We start from the raw sequence: 20470 nt of genomic DNA on the forward strand, positions 1-20470 counted from the left end.
GCCGTTGACTTCTACAGATTCTGGATATTACAGTGAGAGTATCGAAAGTAAAATTTGTTTTAAAAATACAACTGCAAGGTCATAATTATATTTTTCTCATGTTACGCATGTAAAAAGTCAATACATCTCGTATTTTATGTTGGCTGCACATGCCCAGAAAGCTTCAGCGTGAAATTTTGCAGGTTTACTTTTTTCCAAATTATGGTGATGATTTTTAGGGGGTTGATTCAAATCCTAGGCTGGCTTTTATTCTGGCAAATTATGGGATGTAGAAATTTATTTCCATACAGTATTAATTATGATCAAATGCCCACGTGCTGACCTGTCATTCCTTGCCTCAAGTTATGAACAACATGGAGAATACATACTTTAAAATTGATTGATTTCAACATTCTCTTTTTAGTCCTCTTTCTTACTGTGTATTCTTTAAAATTGCTCAATTTCTTCTCAACAGTATCCCAAGCTTGTTCAAGTCAAAATTTTGGAGAGGTCGATGATTTGTTTACATTTTGTGCACTTTTTTTAAGCACTTGCCCAGTTCAAGTTGTCTGGAACTTTCAAAAGGCCTTGTAAATGCGTTTGGGTGAATGTCAAGTCTGTAAATCCAAAAACATGTGACTTGATGGGCAAAATAGATGGGTTTGTAAACTAATTAGTAGAAATTTAAGAAAATTATTAAAAATCACATTTCTCCAGTACCTTTGTTGTCAGTTGCTACTCAGGCAATTGATTCCAAATTCAGCTGCCATTATGAGTAAAATCATGAGAAAAGTAGGTGGGATTAATCGTTGGAAATCCCACATAAGCTATAACCACGATACTCACATGATGTTTTAAAAGATTTTACTTCCAACAATATTACCAAAACATCTTTTTATTTTTTCAACTGATTTATTTTTCTCAATGATTCAGGGACCATCGGCTTCTTTGCCTGCTTTTGGTTTGTGCGGAAGATATATAGTGTTGTGAAAGTGGACTAAACTCTGTTGGATCATAGGTGTGAATGCAGCTGCACTAATGCATCTTGGAGTGGAAGTGAGTGTGTGTCTTAGGTTGCTTGAGTCAAAAGCTATAAGAAGGATAGTATTACAGTAAATGAAAAATGAGCCGCCTTGAATGGAAATGGAAATGTAGTCAAATTTTATCATGCTATAATGTATTTCCAATGAACAGAAGACTTAAAAATGATGGCATGTCTGGTATTTATGTTTGTATAAAGTTGCACATGTTGATGATTTCAAACTTTCCAAAATGTTTTAGGATAAAGTGAAAAGGTATTTGTTTTTACAAGAGTATAAGGGGTGTGGTAATGGTGGCTTAGCACTTTTTGTTTGTTTTGAAATCCTTAAGGGAGCCTAATGGAATGCAAGGATTAATTGTATTTCCTCCCTAATTAGTCAAGTTGCAGTGAAATTTTGATTTTTCTATGATGTGTAACCAGTGAACCCTATTTTTATTTCATTTGTATTTGTATTATGCCTGCAAAAGCAATTCTTTTTTGATGTAACAATGTTTTAAAAAAATCATCTTGAGCCATTCATTTCAGTGGCTCAATGGCTTTCATCATATCTAATATGTAAAGGAGTGCACTATACATGGTAACATGAAAATAAATTGTACGATTTGTTAACATTTATGATACTAGAATTTTTAATGAACTTCTCAATCTGAAGTCAATTGCTAATGTAAAGATTTTTTGTGTCAATGAAAATGCCCTCTTTTCATATTCAAAGACTATTAGTTTCTAAATGATGTTCAAATACTTAGTTTTTTTTCATTGTAGTTATTCCTGGGAATTTGAATCTAGTTGGTCAATTCCAATTTTTTTAAAGTATTTCACTTTATGATTATTTTAAACTTAAAGTTGTCCTTTGTGTCTCACGCAGGATAGAAGCATTCGTTTTTTTTTAAATGCCTGTAAATATATGGTTACTTGTATATTGAGCAGAACATTCTTATTTACTTTTTGTGTGTATAAATTTGTGTTGCAAAGTTTGTCAAAACTTCCTATTGCTGAAAACTTCCTGCTGCATTTGGAATATTCCATGAGATGCTTTATTTACACCGTTGAAAGTAGGTACATATTACAAACCATCCAAAGAAATTCATATTACTTGTTTGTGAACTGCTGAAGTTTTGTGCACAACTTAGTGAAGAAAATGGCTAATTAAGTGATGTTTTTATTACAGTCAAAATGTAATGGTATGTTTCCATTAAAGTTTTTATTAAAAATTATGAAAGTTCTCATCACAAGTTGAATACTTGAATTGGCCTGAGAATTAGATGAATTTAGATTGCATGGAAGTATTTATATCAATCGTTAATATTCTTCATTGACTAAGTGCCTGTATCATCTTAATTGAAACAGACTCTTTCAGAATTGGGATAACCCTTGCATTCTTACTTTCCAAGTAAAATGTTTTTCAGGGTAATTATAAAATGTGTATATAATTACATCAATGCATTCATAAACTTATTTGTCTTCTAAGCCTATGGAATATTTGTGAGAAAGTCATACATTCATTGTCTTATATATTGTCAATGGACTTTGGCAAGTGCTGTTAAAAAATCGTACATTTTTGTGACATGTAAGAAAGTAATTTCTGTAAATAAACTACAAAAAAGATTTGATGTATAAGGAGGACAAATGAGGAAACTGAGTTTGGAAGCTGTCAAGTGCCGTCTTCATTGGGAAATTGTGTGTGTAGTTGCAATAAGTAATGAACGATGGGTATTTTTTTCCATATATCTAGTCTTCATATTCAGATGCAAACTTGGGAACGGAACTACTTCTTTTGGTAAGGATGAATAAAGTTCTTCTATATTTTTTACTTGGCAATTCTCTTAAGTGTTGTTTCGAAATTTAATTTTTACATGCTACTTAAGCTGAAGTACTGGAAAAATTTGTGTTATTTAGTCAAAGCTCTTTAGCTATGGCATTTATTTTAGCAATAATAACTTGGTAATAATTAAAAATGGGATATTGTATGTTCCATAATTTTTGTTGACTAATTTATTGACAAAATATTTTTTTCTTGTCAAGAAAAGTCAATTATGGAAATGTTTCTTCTCTAACAAACACTTCCTGGAAACATTGGTATTATGACTTTTATATTTTTATGCGCGAGGGCTTTGCTACACAATCTGCACACAGTGTGTAAACATCGGCACTGGTGGTACTTGATCAGTGGCAGTTGCTAAATGAAATAAAGCCCAGGATTGGCACGACTGACATTTTGTACGGACTGAGATTTGGAGACCAATGCCTCTCCGAGGCCCAGAGTTGTTTTATGAAGATAATGTTGGCAAAAGAAATGACCAGTTTATGGTTCTTCACTGCTACCAACACCTGCTTATATGCTGTGTTCAGCTCAGTCACATCCTTAAATATATGTGATGTAATAAAACATTAACTTTGACATTGGAGTAAATAAGTTGAAAATTTGGTGAAGCTGAATGTTTCGAATTTTCAGATCTACTTGTGGCATTGAAGGAAGTTAAATATGTGATGAAAGTTAATTTTTCTCAAATTCTAAAATACCTACCTATCTAACATGACAGCCTTTGCTAACCTGAAGGCATTTCATTGGTAATACTTAAGAAGCTAAGGGAAGTCATGCCAGAAGGCAAACTTAATTGCATAAATTATCATCCCCAAGGAAATGGAAGAAATCATTGTGGTCACTGGAAAAAACAATTCATATTTTGACCAGGTGAGTTAAAACAAAGCAGGATTAGTGTTGTGATATCAATAAAAAGTAGTTAATTTATTCATATTCAAAGAACTGTGATAGATGCAAATTTAGTAGGGTCATTTGCTAATTTGAATTATAATAAAACAATTCCAAAGAGTAAAAATCATTTGCCTTGACCTGGATTTGAAACCATATATCTCAATATCCAGCTGATTATTTCAGCCAGTTAGGCTACTGATGCATCATATTACATTCTGAAATTTTTGGGGCATTAAAGTAACAAGATATTATGACAAAATACATTTTTGCATACCATTATGTAAATTGAGGTACCTGGGTTTTAATCCTAGTTAGGTTGAAGGATTTTTACTCTTTGGAATTTTAATTTAACCACGTTATATATTACAGGAAAACCTTTAGACTATCCTCCAATCTTAGGAAATAATTAAAGGACATTTCTCAGCTAAATAAAATGTAAATTTTTTATGGGTATCCTTACATCTAACCTTGCAGACCCCTAAAATATCTATAACATGTTAGAGTTGAGGAAAAATCCTACCTAAGGTTGGTAGACTACTATATGTATGGTAAAACATAAACTGTGAAAGAATGCAATATAGAAATGACTAATATACAAAATAACAATGGTAACGACAAAATCAAACTTATATCAAGATTTTATATTCCATGTATATGCATTCAACAAACTTTTTGGTAGATTGTCTTAATTTTCCTGGCATTAAATAGTTGATTGAAGTTTGTTATAGAGGTTTAAATATACATCTTGAAGAACATACAAGATTTTAGATTTTGACAAAACACTGCACGTCAAAGTGGGCTTACTTTTTGCTGGCTTTATTATTTGTTCTTCCCATGATGAATTTGAATTAATCCAAGTGCCAAGAAATTTAGTCTGAATTCTTCCTTAATGGGATGTTTATCTGATATTATATTTTTAGTACCATTTTTCTAGAGGAATTAATATCTAAGAATATTGTCTTTTTAGTACTTAGAATTCATTTATTTGACTAAAAAATGATTGGGCTGTGAGTCTTTAAATTTGGATGTCAGAGGGAGTTCAGAGAGCCACTGCTTTGGTACACCTTAAAATACATTGATAGTTATTTTAGGATAGAATTACTTATTGTTAATTTAATTCAGTCATTGAATCATGGAATGGATTCAGTGAGGGCTTAAAATTTCATAATTTTCATGGAGCTTTTAATGCTGCTGAAAATGGAGGGTTGACATGAGAATTTGCTTTATTTGTTGCAGACTCAAATTATTATTTAACTCTTTGTGCTTCCTTCTGCCTAACTCTGTGCTTACACTCTTCCATTTCCTTCTCTAATTTATCTTTCCAATCATCTCATCTGAGATCCATGGTTTCCTTGTCCTATTCCTATTAACAGTTCTTATAATTTCTTTTATGGCTTTCGATAGCCCTTTTTTATATAGTTCCATATTTCCTTGATAGTACTTGGCTCTTTTCCCTTAATCATGATTTCCTCAACAGCCAGCTGATACTCCTTCCTAGTCATTCAAGTTAATGCTTCTATATTCCATTTCCTAAACCGCCCCTACCTTATCTTTTTTAATCAGATGTTACACTTCATGAGCACTAAATTAAGGTCAGAGTCTGCATCTGCTCCCAGGAAACTGTGCGCATTGATCATGCTGTTGTTAACTTGTGTCTGACCATTATAAAACCTAACTGATTCCTTTCGAAGTCACCTAGCATTTTCCATGTATGCCTATGCCTTTTGTGGCATTTAAACCAAGTGTTAGTGATGATTAACCCCTGTCTCCTGTAGAATTCAATTGCTTTCTCCCAATGATTATTCCTCGTACCTAAACCATAATCCTCCATCTCATCCTTTGGCTACTGTAGCATTCCAATTCCCCATCACTATCAAATGTTTTCCTGCAGGAGCACATGTGATTATGGCCTCTGAACTGATCTTATACCCTATTGAAATGTAATGAAATAATTGACTTTGTAATTCCACACACTTTATTTAAAAAACACACGACCCAGGTTTCGACGTTGAACGTCATCATCAGGTGGTCCTCATAGAAGCACGCTGGCTATATATACCTTCTGATCATAGGAGGGGGGGGTTGGTCAGAGAGGGAGGTCGGAGGGGTAAAAAGGTTACAATGTAGCTGGGAAGAAAAGACAATTACATTTTTGATTTAGATCAGTTTCTAGCACATCTAAATTCTATCAATTCTAATGTACAATTCACGTGTGAAAAAGAGGAAAAAGGTTCCCTGAATTTCCTCGACCTATCCATTTCTAAAGACAAAGATGGGTTACAGTATTCCATTTTTAGGAAAGAAATGTATACAGACCAATTAATTAATTCCTCTTCAAGGCATTGCTTCACCCAAAAGCTTTCGGCATTTCATGCAATGATCCACCGTTTGACCGCTATCCCTATGTCAAAATTCAATGTAAATAAGGAACTTAATGTAATTAAAACGTTAGCAGTAAACAATGGGTATTCAGAAGATCTAATAAATAAACTTTACCGGAATAAACTTACAAAAATAGCCTTAAGCCACATTTACAACCCCGAACATGTAAAAGATCCCACTGCCAAATGGCGGAGAATACTATATCTTGGGACTATTTCTCAAAAAGTAATTAAAAGTTTACCTAAAGAAAAAATTAAATGTGCCTTTTACAGTCGTTCATGCCTTAAGAACCTGATCTCTCACACTAAAGACAAAGTCCCCGAAAACGAGAGGAGTGGAGTGTATGAGTTAAAGTGCTCGGATTGTAGCACAAAGTATATTGGACAAACAGGACGGAAATTTAAAGAAAGGATTAAAGAACACCAAACATGTGTAAAAAATAAGAACATAACATCCCTCTTTGCAAAACACCTTATCGAAAGTGATCACAAAAGTGACTTTGTGACAAAAATTATTCATTTTGAAGAAAAAGGTCAAAGGCTCGATGCTTTGGAGCAGTTAGAAATTTTGAAATGTGTCCGTTGGAAAGATGATCTTGCCAACGAAATTTTGTATCCCTCCCACTCCCCACTCCTAGACCTACCACTCTTCTAAATCAAAAATGTAATTGTCTTTTCTTCCCAGCTACATTGTAACCTTTTTACCCCTCCGACCTCCCTCTCTGACCAACCCCCCCCTCCTATGATCAGAAGGTATATATAGCCAGCGTGCTTCTATGAGGACCACCTGATGATGACGTTCAACGTCGAAACCTGGGTCGTGTGTTTTTTAAATAAAGTGTGTGGAATTACAAAGTCAATTATTTCATTACATTTCAATATGTTATGCAAATTCCACAAAGTTACGCCTGAGACAACAAATTTGATCTTATACCCTATCGACTTCTAACTCTTTCTGACTGCTTGACCAAGTTTGACGACTCTACTTTTATCTCTACTAGTAATATTCTATCCGTTGATCGTTCTGATTTGACAACGCTTCTTTCTACCTTTTTATTCAATATAATGGCAACCCCTTACTGGTTCTCATCCCCTCCGCTGTCTATTACTCTGTAACTATGGCTTCAGTAATCCCTGCTATCCTTCCATTTCAACTCGCATAATCTAAAATATTTACATATCCTCTTCCCATCATTCGCTTTATATTCTCTAATTTTCCTCTCTTCAACATTGTCCTAACATTCCAAGTTCCTAACTAATTTGGTCTTATTCTTCTGCATATTCTGTGCTGCTGACGTCACTTTTGCTTTGCAAGGTTTTCGTGAGATGACGACCATGGAAGCCTTGGCCTCCTCACTGCTGGGCATGACACCCAGCTGAGTCCTGTAGTTGTCAGGACTCATTTTCTCTCAACTGATCATAAATATATGGGATTAATAATAATTAAGGTGGTTTCCTGCTGCCTTCCTCCTTAAAATGTGACACCATCACTCAATGGCAACCCCACTGGGGTCAGACACTTCACTAAGGAACAGATGCTGCATGGACTACCTTTTGTCTGGCTTCTAACCTTCAACCTATCGGGCATGGGTGACCCTACCAGGAGTAATTAGCATTCCTCCCATCAGCAGAGATATAGGGGTCATTGTAATGCATGAGTGTTTCCATCTCGTCCATGGGAGGCACTTCATAACTACATCACTAGAAGTAAATTTCGATACGAGGAACAGTATGGATTTCAAAAAGGTAAAGGGACCAGTGAAAATAATGCCAGCTTTTCAAAAAAGGTTATATATATATATTCTTGGGATTTGAATGAGTATTTTGTTGAGTGTTATGGAATCAGGAGCATTGCCTGTAAACAGTTAAAACCTTTTTTATCTATTATTATTAATGGAACTAAATCTTTTTACTAGGAGAAAGACAAAAACATTTATTCTACTAATGATGATGACATTTTTATATCAACAACTATAAAGACATTCAACATTATTTGCTACCGTCAAAATCCCATATAGATACGGATATAGTAGTTTTGAGGGGAGGCGACCGACAGCTAAGGTCATTTGCGCCATAGGGGAAGGACAGGAAAGGATGAAGGGTGGAGAGAAACCCGGCGTCGGCATTAGCCTACTCTTTACGAAAGGCGCCAAGGGGTCCGCGGCTTAACGTCCCATCCGACGGACGGCGTACTCACTCAAAGTGCCCTCCACGAAGCACCTCAAGTAGGGATCGAGATACCTCTGAAAAATATTTAACACCGCCGGGATTTGAACCCGCGCCCTCAGGGTGGGAAGCCAGTACGTTAGCCCCCGCACCATCTCGATCCCCCCATATAGATACATACGCGTCGTTGAGAATCAATGTATTATATAATTTAAAAAATAATAATGATATACAATGCAAGGAGGACATTTTAAGATGACATACATGCACACATTCTCACCTATAGCTCAGGTAATGTGGACAAAATGTCAATATAAATTTATATCCAAGATTAGGAGATGGCAACAGAAATAAGGTGCTTTTTACAAGCCAGATGATGAAACATAATGATAAATGGTAGTAGTAATCAGCAGGCCTTGTGACATCAGAAAACAAATTTCACTCAATGGGCATTATGAATAACTATCCGACATACACATAAAAACAAAGCAATAAAATTATGCAAAAATAAGCATTCTAAAATGCGTCAGGAATTTTAACATTTTTTAAGCAAACATGGTGGGAGAGAAAAGAGGTCAATATTACCATAACTGTTAGCACCAAATTATACCATTACTTCAATAACTTTGGGATAAAATTAAATAGTTAACTGCCGCAAATTGCTAGAGAAACTAGCTCTGCCAAATTTAAAGACACCTTATAATCATGGCTAACCTCTGTATTCAGCGAATGAATTTTGTATTCTTAGAAAAATGCATAATTTTCTGATGTTATATGCTTGATGTGCTGCTTTTTGTTTTAGGCCCATTGTGTCATGTTTGACGAGTTCTATTGCATGCCCATTTAATGACCAGAAAATTATTATTATTACACAAATATCAATTAAGCACAATTCCATAAAAAGAAAGTTTAACGAAACATTTTGTTTGAGAAGGGTTACAATAAAAATTAGAGCTTTCAGGTAGTCTAACGGACTTTGAAATTTTGTTTTATACATTCTATGTTCTTCCTGGATGATCCCGTATTTTTAAATGACATATCCTACATTTTATTCTTGTAAAATATTTAGATCAATAAATATTATTAGGTATCTATGCAGGTTAGTACTGGAGCACGCAATCGTCGACTTATTAAAGTAAATGGCAGTATGCCTTGTTTAAGGTCTTATACCTAGAATTGCAAGCGGCCTTTTGAAAGACATTCGGTAAAATATTAAAAGAGCTTCCCTTACATTCAAATTTATTAGTTAAACACATGTGTAAAATAGAGTAGAGCCAATGCAGATATTTACTTTCAAATAGTATTATGTATTTATTTTGAAGAAAAACGAATACAAAATACCTGTACAGAACCAACACAAAATAACAAGGTTTCTATGTCACATCTCGTGAATACATAACATGGCTTATCGCATCTTCTCGTTGTCATTTGTTTAACATCCGCTATATACTTTCACTCACCATTTTGATGTCGTCATATGGACAGAGTTTTGTCGTCGTATTTGTGGAGTCTCAAGTACTGAGAAGCTTGTCCCAAAGAAGATATTTGGAACGATGACAATGGGAGATGATACACCAGTAACATCATTAGTACTTCCTGTATTAATTCGGCCAATTTTAACACAGGTAAGAATTCGAAAATTACGGTTTATGATTGATTAAGGGGTTTAATTTCGTCCCTTCCTGAGCATACCACGTATTAAAATAATCACGCGCTATCGTTTTGCTGTTGAGAGTTATAGATGATTAACATACAATTTTAGTCCATGCAAGTCCTCTTTTTGACCTTTAATCAAATTATAAACAGTTCACTAGCCTAATGCAATTACTAATTAATGTTGGTCGAGTTCTCAATATCTCTCAAATGGGAAATGACAGTTTCTTATTTATTTACGGCTATTTGATGTAAATTTTTAAGCTTAATCATTAAAAATCTTAAGCCACAGTGCTATTGTTGCTTAAGATGGGCACCTATTATGTCCTGTTGGTGGTGGCTTATCTTGTCCCAATTGGCTTGGGCATTGCATAGTCATGATAAGATTTTCGTTTATGGCCGCAAAAAAATTGGAATGTTAGAATATGTGATCATTTCGATAAGCTTGGATGTGAGAGCTTATATCACTGTTGTCAAAACGAAGTTAGAAGATTCACGTTCCTCCTACTCTCCAATGAATTGAAATAAGTTAGTCCTGTGGAAAATGGAAAACCAGACCCTTTGAAGAAAACCAACCAAATCCAAACTTAACTTTTAAGAAAAAAACAATTCAGCATTGCCAATTGGATGCATGATAATTGTTAAGCTAATCATGAGGACAGTGCTCGCAGATAATAATCAATGACTATTATAAAATGCAATGGAAAAACAGTAAAGTCAATCAAATCGTGTCAAATTTTAATCCACACTATACAAGTTTGTGGGAAATGTAATTATTGCTCTTAAATTGTACAGTTATAACATTGGATTGTATGCCATTGCATTGTTTACGATATTAAGTGACTATGTTGAAGATACTAAATACATATAAAAGTCACCTGTGTAATCACTGTTCTTTGAATGGCACAATTTTCTGATTGGCAAAATTTGATTATTGTCCATTCACCATTGTATTTAACGGTTTATCTTAAGTCATGTAAAAAATGTCTTCATATGAATATTGCTTGCGGAAAGAGTGGTCCCTTCAAACCATGTTAATACTTAGGAGTTAGTTTTAATTTAATTTTCACTAATAATTGGGAAATGCACTTGGGTTGGTAAGCTATAGGGAAATTCATGAATGAAGTGGGGGAATTTAAATCGTCGAGGAACACTTTTAGTAGGAAAAAATGCATAATGTGGGGCAAGATGTATCAAAGACACCTATCCTAACCTCCAATGGTATCTGCCTATTTTCTGTATTAACTATGTATATCTATACAATTTGGCTGATTATGTCGGTGCAGTATATTTGTCTTCTTAATGCTTATCCTCATGGAATTGTGAAATTGGAATTAGTGCTTAGTGGGAAAGGGAATGAAAGTTGCCCGTATAAAAGACTTGCATTATAAAGGTCCAAGATTCTATTATATTAAACCTTTCTTTTGTGGTAGCTTGAGAGAAGAGATGTCACTGCAGCACAAACACTACGTGCGGCCATTTGCAAAGTAGAGGCATCTAATCCAGGATTTGCGTATGATTTTGTTGTGGGAATATTACGCCGAGGGGATCTTGGTATCAACATGAATGAGAGCATCCTTCGGCTACAAGGAACTGTGTCATCCAATGCAGATGCTGATGGTATGTTAATTAATCTCCATGGGAAAGAATTTTCTGGTCATCCTGTTTATAAATGACCTTTTTCTAATTTGTGATTCCAGTGGAGCGCCATCTGACAAGGACTGAAGATGCTTTCCAGGAATTAAATAGGAAGTCCACTGCTCTTAAAAGAATATTAAGTAGAATACCAGATGAAATCTCTGACCGCAAAACATTTCTTGAAACAATCAAGTGAGTGTTCATTTTAAATTAGTAACACTTGCCATTACATGTACATACTATTCTCTTTGAATCTTTTCATGGAACACTTTTTTATCTTAAAACACCTTGAGGATGTTGTATATAAATTAAAATATAATGTACTTATGTATTTGTTGATATCAGTATTGATAATTGGTCGTTTGAAGCATAACTTTATGAAATTATTTATTTTATAATAAAATAAACTATAATTCTGTCATTCCAAAGTATTTTTGAAGCACAAATTTGTGGAATTGATTCTATATATGATAAAAAATTATACATTTTTAATTCCAAAGCTGCTCTTAATATTTTAATGTAAAAAAATTTGGAATGGCAAATCTATAGTTTTTCATTATAAAACAGTATTGATAATGTTTTGTGAAAAGGGCCCTGAAATGATGTGTGCCGGGGGTACTCATCTCAAATTAAATAATTAATTGCATGACATTTTTACTAATGTTTTTTACACTATAATTAAGCAGTTGTAAGGAGGATGTGTAATTCATGATACTTTCTCTATTCAGGGAGATAGCAAGTGCAATTAAGAAGCTCCTGGATGCCGTTAATGAAGTTGCCAGCTTTATTCCTGGGTCTTCTGGCAAGCAGTCACTTGAGCAGCGAAAAAGGGAATTTGTTAAGTATTCTAAAAGATTCAGTAATACCCTCAAGGAGTATTTCAAAGAAGGCCAGTGAGTATTCTTTTAAAATACCTATTGTTTTTGTAAAATAAAATAAGTGCATGTTGTTCATTAGCTATTAAAAAATGTAGGGATTGGCCAACACTAGTGACTTCTCTAGACAAACCACAGATGCTGACAAAAAGATTGAAGTGGAATACCCTGAAATAGTTCATTCTTTGGGGGAATGTAAAAGAAGGGAGGAGAGAAAGAGTAAAAAGCTATAAGTTTAATGTTAGGCCCATTCACTGTTCTTAGAAACCTAGTTATTATCTATCTGTTAAACTATACAAGGGTTGTACGAAAAAACCATTATCACTGAAAACTTGGCATTGCAAAAGATCTACACTAATCTCACATCCCAAAGGTCTGGATGGATGACCAAAAGCAGAGTGGAGTGTCTGCTTGCGGAGATCTTCTGTAACGGCATCACGACCATTCCCCATCCCCCTTTCAGTCCCAAATTGGCACCAGTAGATTATTTCCTATTCCCAAAAGTGAAATCCTCCCTCAAAGGACACAACCAAGGGACCCAAAGTTCTGTCAAGGAAGCTGTCTTGTGCACCCTTAAGTGCCTTCCTAAATCTTCCGGCGAGGGAGCCTTCCTAGTCTTTGAAAAGTCTCTGGCAAAAGTGTGTTGACACTCAAGGGATGCTAAACATTTTATACAATCCATATAAACTGGATAGCCAGCAAAAGTAGGTTACCATCTACAATTGCACATAATTTCCATGATGTATGAAACTTTTTAGAATTTGACAGAAGAAAGCTAAGATGGATTCCATGTAGTTTGATGCTTTTAAATGGGACATTTTTAAAAATGACAGTGAAAAGTTTATCAATAGTTTGCGCTAATTTTATTCATCTCTATGTTGCATGTATATTGCACGTGTTCAAGTATTTCATTAATGAATGCATAACCAGTTCCTACCAGCCTAAAAAATGTGAAAATTTTATTAAATGAATGAAGTGTTGCTAATCTGGAAAACTCGTTCAGAAAAAGTTCTGAGAATTCAGCAAGTGTTTTGGGAGAAGTCAGTTTTTGACACTATAAGATAAAGGATGCTCCTTGGCTATGTTTTTCAGTTACAAAGAATGTTCACGAAAACTCCTTTCAACAGTAAAGGACATTTTGTTGACCGGAACTTATGGAAATATGTAGGTTTTTGCTCAGTCAGTGGCATGCTACTGCCTCTAATGGACAGCTCAAACCCAACATTGCCACAAGTCCTGCATTTCAGATGCATGTGGTGGTTGAGACTGCAATTTGTTCATGTACTTGTAACATTCCAGGGAAATCTGAAGAGAAAGCAACGTCATGGTTTATATGAAGAGTTACCTGTAATTTGCAGGTTGATGCCACAGTCACTAAACAATTGGGAGGGTCATGGTTGCAGTAATTTCATAATTTTATATTAGATATTATCATGGGTCTTCTTAGGCAGGAGATTTTGCCTTGATGATTACCAAGTATGCATCAGATAATTAAAGTTATGAATTTTTTTTGTAAATATGTGACTATAAAAATATAATCATGATCCTTCCATTGATAGCCTGGTTAATTTGGTACCAAATGTTGCAAAAATCTGCTGTCTATGGCAAAGATCTTTGAAGAGCCCTTGTAGAAATGTCATCATAATGAGAGGATGGAATGAATAATGATGGTCAAGGCAGGTGGACAAGAAAGAGGAAAGTAATAGAAAAACTAGAGAAAGGGATGGAAAGGAGAAGCAACTCTGAGGATGAGAAAGTGTAGGAAAAAAGTAAAAATGGGAAAAGAATAAAAACAAAGAAATAAACGTGAGGGGACGTCAAGCAGATGAGGCCAATGGAGGATGTGGCAACATAGTATGCGATTCACTAAGTGAGCGCAATGGTCTGTTAGTGACTGAATTTTTGATCAGATAGATGCCTGCCTACTAAATTACAGTCTCTCTCTCTGAAGTTGGGCGCTTGTCAAAGCAAAAGTTGTTAACCACCCGAAATAAATTGGATGAGCCCCTCAGTCCCAAGGATATTTGAAAATGATGATAATAACATATCAATGATTTTCTTGTCTTTGAATTATTTTAAGGCTTTCTGATAGATACAAATAGATTTTTGTTGGTACTAGGATGTTACTTCCCTCTCCACTGCTGGCTTTCTTGTACAGGTGAATTTAAAACCTGAACCCCCTGGAAATGAAAAAGCAATTTCCCAATAGTATCTCGATGAGGGCTTGAGTGTTGGACTAGTGACGGGAGGACTCAGGTTCGATTCCTGAGGATGCCTCTGAGCATCCTCAGCTCCATCCAAGCCGTGAGATTTTTTGGCTACCAGGCCTTCCTGAGAAACCATAGGCGGCACAGGGATAGTAACTGCCCGCACCTCCCTGATGTGTGTATGTCACTCACTGTTGGGCTCGGTAAAAGGCGGGATCTACCCTCGCCTATCACAACAACTTTCAGATAGATAACTGTATTTTTATCTTGATGAGTGGATGTGAACACAATGATAATTAATGTCATTAGCGATCGGGTTACTATTGACAAGTTTTATTCAGATAGCGTATATACTCCAAACTTTTTGTAAAAATCATCATAAATAAGTTGTTTTGTTCCGACTTTCATTGAATTGTGATAATGCATAGATGGTGGATTTTTATTTTCTGAGCTGATATTTAGTTGCTCACTTAATATTTAGAAATTGTTTTAGACTAGTATAAGCTGAAGTGACAAACTTATGCTTAATAATTTCCATTCCATTCAGCATCTCTATCCTATTCCTTCCCTGTACTTGTTTGCCCAACATCCTACTCCCCCCTATCACAGTCTTCAACATCCTATTCCCAATCACAACACTCTGAATTTGCCTTTCTTGTATCCCTTCATATCCTATCATCTTACACCCACATTTTAAAAGCCTCCAATCTATGCCCATCATCTTGCTTCATTTACCAAATTTCCTTACCACGCAAAACCATGCTCCATATTAATGTTTTAATGAGCCATTAGTATATTTTCAAAATATAAAAATAACTACCATATTACCTCAGATTTACAATGGAAAAGGACGTTTTCTTTGTCATAATTTTTGTATTTCCTAGTGAAACATTTTTCTCTAAATATTTAAAATGCTTCTCTTTGAGACTTATATACCAGTTGTCCAGCATCCTGGAAAAATGATATTTAGGCCATGTGGTTCGTCCTTACTAAAATGTTGAGTGGTAAATAAAAAAAATGAATATTTGTGATTGGGATTTAGTTGCAAAGCCGTGTTCAGGTTCAGACTATCTTAAGGAAGAAGGTTGCCACTGTTCATGGGTGGTACACTAGATGAAAGTATGCATCTTCATTTTATCTCTTAGTTTCAATACATCTTGTAATTGTTATGAGATTTAATAATTTTAAAATGTTTTATGAGTGAATTCCATTAATTTATGTATTTGATGAATTCTGGTGTATCTGCATGTGATAATCCCTGTATCTATTCATCTTCAGAACCTCCTTTCACAGACACATTGATTAACTGAGTTTCATGTTTTTTTTCAAGGGCAAATGCTGTTTTTGTGAGTGCCTTGTACCTCATCCATCAGACAAATATGATCATGGCTACTGTGAGGGACAAATGTGAATAGTGAAATGTTAATTCAATATGAAAGCTTATTTCTTGAAATTCATTGAGATATTTTTGTGTGCAATCATGTTATAAATGTTAATTTTTACTACATGATCATACCTGGGAGATATATTTGTATTGTATATATTTTATTAAACTTCCACTGATTGAAGTCATTCCAGCTCCAAGGTTAAAGGTCCTTGGACAGTTTTTCCATTGGTTTTTAACCTTTTAAAAAATCAATATTTTAACCTAGTGGTGTGATCTGCAACTGGAGAAAAAGTTAAGAACATTCATCATGATAAAGTGGAAATAAATGTAATGGTTTCAAATACCTGGAGAAGATTGAAGATATATCATGAATAATTAGCTTTTCATTAAAATGGAACAGGAGCATGAAATTCAGGAGTTAATCAAGGCCGATTAAACCTTTAGGTGCCTTATATTATTACTTGCTGAAACATTGTAAATAGGTATCTTCGTGTAAGTTTACATGAGGCTTATTTAGGTTGTGTAAGAAAGTCTGTTCAGTAAAGCAGTTCAGATGGATGCTTATATTCATATGGAAACTGATAATTTGTGATACTGTTTCTTATCTCTTTCTTGAGTAAAATTTGTTGCTAACTAAGGCATTTTAAATGAAAAGTATTTTTTGTCAGTATGAAATGAAAGCAGGAATTTTTATCCCAAGAATGCTGTCATTTCCTTTAAAAGTCCTGCTCTCGATGGTGTGCAGTCAAGTCCTGCGCAGATGTTACCACTGCAGAAGTGTTCACCTCCAAGAAGGATTGTTTTTAAGTCTATCTTGTTTATTCCATTCTAATTATTTATTTATCAAGAAGTTTTAAATAACAGGTGTAGTGGATAACTTTGTGACAGACTTCTGCTGTATTATATGCCAGTCAATGATGGGGATAAATAATTTGTTCCGAGTGCGACATTTGTGTCCATATTTCTAAATTCCAACAATGGTCATGTGCACCTAGTAGGTCCTTAAAATTGTGTGTATGTCTTATTTAACAATGTTTGAATTGTTATCATCTGCTGTAAATGGTGACGGCTGAAGCGTAATTATGTCATTGGTTGTGTTATGTATTTCAAATTGTGAATGTGGACCCTGCCTAGTTTACAGCATCATAGTCTTATTTTTAATAATGTCTTATTCTTATCACATTCTCCAAGGTGGTTTTGTGGAGTAGTCCTTTTAAAACTATATGTTGACTAAGAAAATGTGATAGATTTTGAACACATTTTCACATTTGAGTGTTAGTTTCAAGAGATGGTTAATAATGTATTGAGTGGATTCTAAATATATTTAAGAGATTTATAAATATTAGAGATGTTGACTGTTTATTTACAGAATTTTTAATAATGTGTATATGTAAATAGTTGTTGATATGCACAAATAAAATGGATAAATCGATCAGATGTGTGTATTATTAATTTGATTGGAAAATATTTATATTGAGAAGTTACCCAATATCAAATCAGTTTAAACGTTATTTTAGGGCCTTCAAATGGAAAGTGTTTGTTTTGTATGAGGACCATGTGTTTTCATTATAAGGCATACGTGACTATACATGAAGATATTCCCGTGATGGAATATGTTTAGTATATGAAATTGCATTAAAGGCTTTTTAATATCATGGCACTTATCATATAATTGAAATTGTGGGAAAACATATGGAAATATTATAATTGACAATTTTTTGTACGCATTATGTTTCACTATCAAAACCCCATTTATAGAGTAGTGGTTAAAAATATGACCACTTAGTTTTGGGCTCTGTGGTAGGATAATTTAGGGGTCATATCGCATACTGTATCTTGCATCTGGCTAACAAGTGGAAACACAAATATCTGTTGGTAATATGGTTTTGATTAGTGCTGCATTTTGAGGTGGAAAATTAAAAGTGGTTTTTCTAGCAATCGCCGGTCCTCTCGGTTACATCATGTGCGCTTAGCATTCAATTTATCTTTGGCCCACTATTTAATTTGAGGCAATCATTGTATTATTTGCGAATATCTAAGCAAATTTTCTTTAGATATCATGTGTAAGATAGCAAAAAGCAGATTCACTATGCATTACATATATTACATATGTATATGACTAATGTAATGAGTTGCATGGGACTTATGGATTACTTTTGTCATTAATGAGTGTATTTGACCATTCTTTTTTCTATGTTTTTGTTTTTTCCTAAATGTTTAATTTAAAAAAATTTAGTCATATCTTATGACTAATGTTTGTCCAAGTTCATTTTGAATGTTCATCAGTGTTTTTACTCCTGACTCCCAGCAAAATCAGTTTTATCATCAGTTATGACCATCGTCTCTGGTTGGCCTCTTTTTTGTGTATCCCCAAACATAATCCAATCTATGTACTTCACATTATAAAGGTAACAGTACATATTTTGTTTTTTTACCAAATTTTAATTTTTTTAGATAGGGTTATTCAAGTTTAGGAAAGTCAGATATGAAGCTCTTAAATATTTCGTATGTGATTTCAAATTTTTTGATTAAATATATTATGCCTCTAGATGTCAAATAGGAATATTTTTGTCACTCCCAATGAAGGGTGATGATGTGGCAGAAATTCATCAAATACTTAATAGTAATGAGGATATATCAGAAATATTGGAATTTGAAGGAGATTCTGATGCACATGATGTTGCTGCCTTGATATTTCGGTCCAAGTCTTCCTCTGTTAACAACTTCTAATTCCACGATTTTCAGGGAGATATAAGGTGATTAATTAGAAACAGGACCACATGTCTCTCATATTCAAATTCATAGGTAAGAAATGGCCAGCAGTTATCATGGTGAACACAAGGTGTTGTTAAGAAATACTTTTTTTGAAAACTTCCAGTTCAAGTGATCTTTTAATGACTTAAGAAATGAATAGGTAAATCAACGTTTTTCTATAGCATTGTAAAATTATATTTTACAGGAGTACAATTGGAGTTTTTTTAGAAAGAGATTCTTACTAATATGCAAGTTCCAAAATAATACTTTCATTTGGTCCTGGAAGAATTCCTTTCCTTTTTGGGAATGCTTCTCTTTGTGAGATTGGACTAAGGCATTCACTTTTATTGGTCCCTTGACTCAATTTTTTTATACACTCTAATTAATAAAATGATGGCAAAATATTTTGGAAAATTATAAGTCATGCTCACATGAGTGACGATTCAAAAGCGTCCAAAAGAAATGAACTAGAGTTCATTTAAATGCAGAAAGTTGCAGCTCTAGTTTCACATATGAATAAGAAATTTTGTGGATGGCCATGAAGTAGTATGTACTAGTAAAGCATACAAAGTGTGGTTTTTAATTTGCATAACATGCTGGAGCATTATTGGTCATGCATTAGAACTAAATACTGTTCTGCATGCACGGTAAAAAATAAGGGAAAGATTGCTGAGAGTGATAGTGTACAGCTGTGCCATTCTCCTTTATGTTTGATTATCCATTGGTGTTTAAAAATATTAGAGCACTCAAATTCCGAGATCAATTTAAGTATATGACACATTAAAATCAGGATAAGGAGCATATCATTCCGGCTAGAAGGAAAATTCTGGAAAAATCATTATGGAAAGACTTTTTCAGATCCACTGATGCAATCAATGGATGTCTGATAATCGCTATACACTATCTTCCCTTTAAGGAACGTAATTGCTAGTAGTTTCTCGGGTATCCTCACGTCTCTCATATAGGAACAGGTCTTCATTTAGTAGCTCCTCAGTTCTTTATTGCAATCATTTGTGCAAACCTCCATTCAAGAATTGCGTTACAGCTTTAATAGTTCGAAATATGTCGATTTATCAGCCGTATTTTCGGGACTTCTACTCTTCAGGGAGTACAACAATAATATTAATATGCACTATGAATGTAAGATATAAACTATATCGTAGGCGGCGTAGCGCCTGTAGTAAAAGTTTCCATAAAGCGTTATTATTGAGCATCCCAGGTGTTATTCTATTGTACTACACGAGGACTGGACGGGTTGCGGGTTGACGTCATCCTCTCCGCGTGAAAATCTTCCTCCGACCTTGTGCAGCCTCGGAGGAACGCGTAGCACTTCACCCACGACCACAATACTTTTAAACGGACAAAAAAAGACTAGATTTCTTCATGAATAGAACTCGATTATAACTATTGCCATTCATTGATTGACGCGCGTTTACTGCAAATTTTTAGTAAAAAATTTTTGGATTCTCTTTAAGCGCTGAATTTTGTAATAGATCACCTTTTCCGGGTGGGTAATATTTCAGTATTTTCGGTTCCACTTCATGCTACAGTGTTTTCCAAATGCCAAAGCGCTCTTTTAGTGCTTTACTTGCCGTCAAAAATATGTATTCAGGTCGAAGTCATTTAAATTTTTGAGACTCAAATTTCAGGTATATAATAATTGTTAACGGTGTTA

General features: G+C 34.4%; 2 protein-coding genes across 2 annotated transcripts in view; both read left to right on the plus strand.

Moving 5' to 3' along the window:
* TM9SF2 (transmembrane 9 superfamily protein member 2) overlaps nt 1-1636 on the plus strand; it is a 30644-nt gene extending 29008 nt beyond the window's left edge. The window contains exon 15 of the mRNA XM_071597500.1: nt 913-1636. Coding sequence (XP_071453601.1) covers nt 913-980 — 68 coding nt within the window. The 3' untranslated portion in view covers nt 981-1636. The remainder of the gene's footprint in view (nt 1-912) is intronic.
* Nucleotides 1637-9736: 8100 nt separating this feature from the next.
* Nucleotides 9737-17476, plus strand: Ccm3 (programmed cell death protein 10 Ccm3). The gene is made up of 5 exons (XM_071597567.1): nt 9737-9906; nt 11368-11554; nt 11635-11764; nt 12301-12465; nt 15985-17476. Exons 1-5 carry the CDS (start codon nt 9835-9837, stop codon nt 16067-16069), a joined length of 639 nt encoding a protein of 212 aa, XP_071453668.1. The 5' UTR covers nt 9737-9834; the 3' UTR covers nt 16070-17476.
* The last annotated feature ends 2994 nt before the right edge of the window (nt 17477-20470 follow it).

The sequence above is a fragment of the Hetaerina americana genome, unplaced genomic scaffold (genome assembly GCF_022747635.1).
Source record: "Hetaerina americana unplaced genomic scaffold, ioHetAmer1.1.p SCAF_9, whole genome shotgun sequence".
Lineage (NCBI taxonomy): Eukaryota > Metazoa > Arthropoda > Insecta > Odonata > Calopterygidae > Hetaerina > Hetaerina americana.

What these genes read in the sequence shown, in the direction of transcription:
- Ccm3 (XM_071597567.1), top strand. Translation starts at nt 9,835, where the DNA reads ATGACAATGGGAGATGATACACCAGTAACATCATTAGTACTTCCTGTA. An exon ending in ACATTTCTTGAAACAATCAA is followed by an intron (nt 11,765 to 12,300) that starts GTGAGTGTTCAT and finishes TTCTCTATTCAG; the next exon opens with GGAGATAGCAAGTGCAATTA. An exon ending in GAGTATTTCAAAGAAGGCCA is followed by an intron (nt 12,466 to 15,984) that starts GTGAGTATTCTT and finishes TTTTTTTTCAAG; the next exon opens with GGCAAATGCTGTTTTTGTGA.